The sequence below is a fragment of the Coregonus lavaretus genome (genome assembly GCF_964263955.1).
Source record: "Coregonus lavaretus genome assembly, chromosome: 4".
Lineage (NCBI taxonomy): Eukaryota > Metazoa > Chordata > Actinopteri > Salmoniformes > Salmonidae > Coregonus > Coregonus lavaretus.
The window spans coordinates 67,689,671-67,694,670 of record NC_139991.1 but is presented as its reverse complement, the minus strand read 5'-3'; the positions used below and the strand labels follow the sequence as shown (position 1 = coordinate 67,694,670).

At 40.0% G+C, this 5,000-nt stretch overlaps 1 protein-coding gene across 1 annotated transcript in view; it reads left to right on the top strand.

Annotated features, from left to right (window-relative positions):
* The window catches only part of eeig1b (estrogen-induced osteoclastogenesis regulator 1b), a gene marked incomplete at its 5' end in the record, with an annotated part of 44,045 nt that overhangs the window by 29,881 nt on the left and 9,164 nt on the right, over positions 1–5,000 (top strand). The window contains 2 exons of the mRNA XM_084159411.1: positions 155–275; positions 1,193–1,222. Coding sequence (XP_084015537.1) covers positions 155–275; positions 1,193–1,222 — 151 coding nt within the window. The remainder of the gene's footprint in view (positions 1–154; positions 276–1,192; positions 1,223–5,000) is intronic.

The following is a 5,000-nucleotide window of genomic DNA, read 5'->3' as shown; positions in this document are numbered from 1 at the left end:
ATATAGTAATCCGGAGAATGATAATGTTGATGGTAGTGATGATGACTTCAATGATGTCAATTATAATGACCAACATTTTTTATTGATGATGATGAATGACCTTAACCATCACCACTCTCTCTCTCTCTCCCTCTCTCTCTCTCTTTGTCTGTAGGGAGGAGGTCCAACAGAACTGTGTTCGTTGGAAGAAGAAGTTCTCCTTCATCTGTAAGATGAGTGCCAGTCCCACCACTGGAGTCCTGGACCCTTGCATCTGCAGGGTCTCTGTACGCAAGGTAACTACATCTCCCATCAACCCCTGCTACAGTCTTTTACGCTGCCTAATAATGATACTGTACAGGTGACATTTTCTTAGGGAAAAACAACCAACTCAGTGAGAAAAAGTTGCCCTGTGTCCTGTCTTTTAAAAATATTATATTGTTTTGGGCAACTTCTTCTCACTGCATAGGCTTTTTTGCCCAAGCTCTCGCTCTGCCTCATAAGTGCTTCATAATTACATTATTACCTGATACAAGGTAATTAATCTATAATTACTCCTGTATAAGGCATACTGTGTTAATGTAAGCCTTCTCCCTAACCTTTTACCTCTAACTCTGATGTAAATGAATGAGACCTTCCTACACCTTTCACACACCTACACACTGGATCAACCTTGGCAGGTTTTTTTCAATGTCTGAAATATGATTAGTTCCCTTAGTTCGCATTCCCAAGTCTACACACTGTTGCAGACAGCTTAGATCTTTCTATGGACTCTTTTGTTGCTTGTTGTTTACAATGCTAGCTATAGTACTCCTCCCGTTACCATGGTATCAGTAAATATGGGGATTGTGAAACAATTCCCTTTCATGTATCAGTAACGGCTGACTGGAGATCAGGGCATGGCTATAATCACACAGCTGCATATCTGCTACTAAGACATGGAGTCCTCAGATCAGTTCATCTGTAGGGAGAGGGGACACTATGATTCCAACAGTGTAGCATACAAGTGCTCACTGTTAAAGCCACATTCTGTAAGATTATTCAGCATGACAAGCTTAACATGATCATTTATAATCCTTTATTGTATTTAGTCTCCTCATGTTAGAATTCACTTGAAATATGAATTCTAGCTGCTTAACTTTATATAGAATAATAGAAGGAAAGAAAGTGTTTGTGCCTCATGCATTTCATCCAATTATTCTTGTCATTGCAGGAGCTCAAAGGAGGAAAGACGTTTTCAAAGGTAAGACTAACAAACCTAATAATAATAATAATATGCCATTTAGCAACCTGACATCTCATCTTTCAGCATGCCTCTACTACTGTTGTTTGGTTTCCGTGTTGGGCATTTCTGTACAGTTGGCACATGTGGTTTTACTATCCTTGTGGGGACCAAACAATTGATTCCCATTTAGAATCCTATTTTCCCTAACCCCTAACCCTAAACCTAACTCTAATGCTAACCCTTACCCTTAACCTAACCTTAACCCTAACCACAAACACCTAACCCTAACTCCTAAACCTAACCCTAATTCGAACCCTAACCCTCAACCTAACCCCTAAGCCTAAAATATACTTTTTCCTTGTGTGGACCGGCGAAATGTTCCCACTTGTCCGAATTTTCCTTGTTTTACTATCCTGGTCAGGACTTCTGGTCCCCACAAGGATAGTAAAACCAAAACACACACACACACACCATTTGTACAGTATATCTGGAGCGGATGAGTTAGTGTGTGTGTGATACAGTACATTTTAAAGCCCCAATAACGGTAAAACCACTGTGGTAAAAGTCATGTAAGAGTCATGTTGAAGTGAATTGGGTCCATAGCTCAAGCCAACTAGTATGACATACATGTGACAAAGCCTTGTGACATAGGATGGGACTTTTGAGGAAGGTGGGGAAAACAGTGCAGTGACGTGGACAACTTTTTTCCTTCCTTATTGGTTTTTCAGTCATAGTGTTTATAGTTTATAGTGTTTCCACTAGTTGACAGTAAACTGTATGAAGTACTTTTAGCTCTTCAGTGACCCTGACCTAAGTTTTTAGGTGTGACCTACCAAGTGACCCAGTCGGTGATTGGTCACCTGGTGGACCATTACCATAGACACATTTCCCGGACGTGTCATGAAAAGTTGCGCGCGCAGTTCGTCATCAGAAACCTCTTCATTTACCTAGCCGTGTCTACGATCACATGCAACTTCAAATGCAGCTCATGCAAGTTAACAAACACGTAGTCACATGGTTATCGAGCTAGCAAGCCAGCGAGGCAAGGTAAAATATTATAAATAGAGCTAGATAAAGCTGGTAGAATAATATACTAATATACTGTGAACATAGCTATAGCCATCAGTCTTGCGTCTTTTCATGGTAATCACTCACGTTAGCATTAGCGTTAGAGTCGTTCTTGAATTGCGGTGGCATTTGCATCCCTTGCCTTTGCAGCCATGAAAAACACTTTAAAATGACAAATTGTTACAGATCATACATGTTTTTGTTTATGTTGAACTGTTTATCAATAATAAAACATAATGCAAGTCCTTTATACTGCAAAACCTTATGTTTATGCATTGTTTAAAGTGCTTAGGGTAAGCAAATTGTCTTGTCCCAGTAGTGATATGTAGAGGTGTAGTGACATGTTTTGGGGATTTAGAGATATCTATTATTTTGAATGCTAGAAAGTGAACAAACATATTTAATATACTGTATTGATAAAAAATAACAAAGGCTATTAATAAAACAACTATTTGTATTTATTAGTATAATGTGTGTCCCTCCGTTTTATGTTATTGGTGTTACTGCTTTGAAAATAACAAATTACAAACATTTACAAGGGCATTGAGCATTCTCTCCAGTGGCAAACTGTTATCATGGGAGGGGTCTATAAGGATTAGGTAATCACACCTTTTAGTATGTCATAAATTTGAGGATTCCATAGATAATTTGATGTCTAAATCCAAAGTGTCACTTGGTGTTAGTCCATTTAAATGAAGGGAAATTACATTGTGAGCAAAATAATTAATCATATCACTTTAGTAAATGTTTTTTTAAAGGATTGATGACCTTAGATTTGAGCATTTGTGGCCTCCATTTTAAAATAATCTAATTAATCAAAAATGTCTCATTGGTATAATCATCATTGGTGTTACTACTGCTACTGCTGGCACAATGTTATCATTATGGAAAAAACATTTTCAAGTCATTAAGCTCCCATATTAGTTTATTTAGAATGGGAAGATGTACCCCCCCCCAAAAAAATGTTTTTTAATAATTATGAAGTCCAAAATGCCATGCCCAAATGCCATGCCCAAATGCCAACGTAATTCAAGAATGACTATCCTGCTACAGAGCCTTTTGGTGCTGGGATGCGCGTGCATCACTGGAACTTTATGCTTGCTTGTAAACAAAACATTGTACTATAGGTCCTTTGGGTTTCTAGAAATTATTGACACATGGTAATAGCCTCTTCATCGTGTGTATACTTGTGCCTTAGAAGAAGTTCTGCATTTAGTCTGTTGCCACACAAGGTTATGTTGGGAAACAGATGGTCCTTTTTGATGTGGATAACAGTGCAAGGGAACTATGAAGCACTTATTGTGTGAAGAGACAGGGTAGAGGCCAAACATGATTCTAATGATTCTAGTGCTGATTATTGACAAGGCGTGTGACTGGTGGCCTTCAAGTCTTTATGACACCAGTTTCTTTATGGAAGAGGAAATTGTGACGACATGGTCACCCCTTAGAGGAGGAAGTGTGTGTGTGTGTGTTTGTGTGTGTGTGGTGTGGTGTGTGTGTGTTTGTCTGTGTGTGTGTCTGTATGTGCCTGCCTCTCTGCCTGCCTGTGTATGTGTGTTAAGGCTGGATGGATGTTAGCATTGGGCTTCCCTGTCCCCCTCGTTTCCTCCATATTTGCTGATCCCGTTCATCCGGGAAGAAGGCACTGCACCGGAATGTCCGCTGAGTCAGCCGAAAGAGAGGGAGAGAAAGTGAGAGACAGAGACAGAGACAGAGAGAGGACATGTGGCATGTGGCATGGGAGGATAGGAGGTCTTTGACCTCTCCGGGCCTGTAGGAGTTTGACACAGAGGGACAGAGGGACAAGAGGAAGTACTATAGAAAAGGACTACTAGTTCTCTGTGTTCTGATGTGTTTGTCCAGTCCTTCTTCCTCTCAGTAGTACAGGCCGATGTCTGCCCAACTAACTAACAGTCTAGCGTGCCAGACACATGGCACTCCACCCCAGTGTCTGTCAGAGATAGAGTGGCTGTGGGAAGGGACTAAGCTTACAGTTTGTGAATGAAAATGGATAGAATAAGACAATGTTTCTGATGTGCTTTGAACAATGTGCTTCCACATTAAAGGAAGGAGTAGGATAATAAGTCGATTCTAGTGTGACTCACAGTTTAGATGACCGGCGAGACGGTTTGATTATAGCCCCCGAAAGCAGAAGTCTGGGGATATAAAAAAGAAAAGGGAAAAAAGAAAACATTGCAATTATTTTACTGTTAACCGTTAGTCAGCCGAACCACAACCGACACAATCATATGGTGCCTTGACCATGTTGCTGTGACAAAAAAGATTGTGAGTGTGTGTGTGAGTGAGTGCATTAAGCCCCCTCTCTAGTTCTAAAGCTGCTTTTTGCTAGAAACTTTATTATCTACCAATGGTCTTTCCCAGGGGTCACTTGGTCACCAAATTTGTCCTCAAACAGGAGTGACTCACCCTTACCTGTAACAATAATGACCATTACTGACAATGTGTAAAGTGGAAAAACGTTGACATATGTTTAACTGATGAGCTTTGCTGCCACCCACCCACGGTATTTGCCTGTCAGAAAGACAACTTTACACTGTCATAATAAGCATGCCATTACCAGTAATAACATCTTCTGTCAAGCTATGACTTCTAACAACACAAATACATGTCTTTAATAGACAGGGTTTGAGTTATCTTACACTATAGAACTAAGACCTAGAAAAGGACCTCCAATTAAGTTTCTATCATGGTTTCTGGTTTAACAATG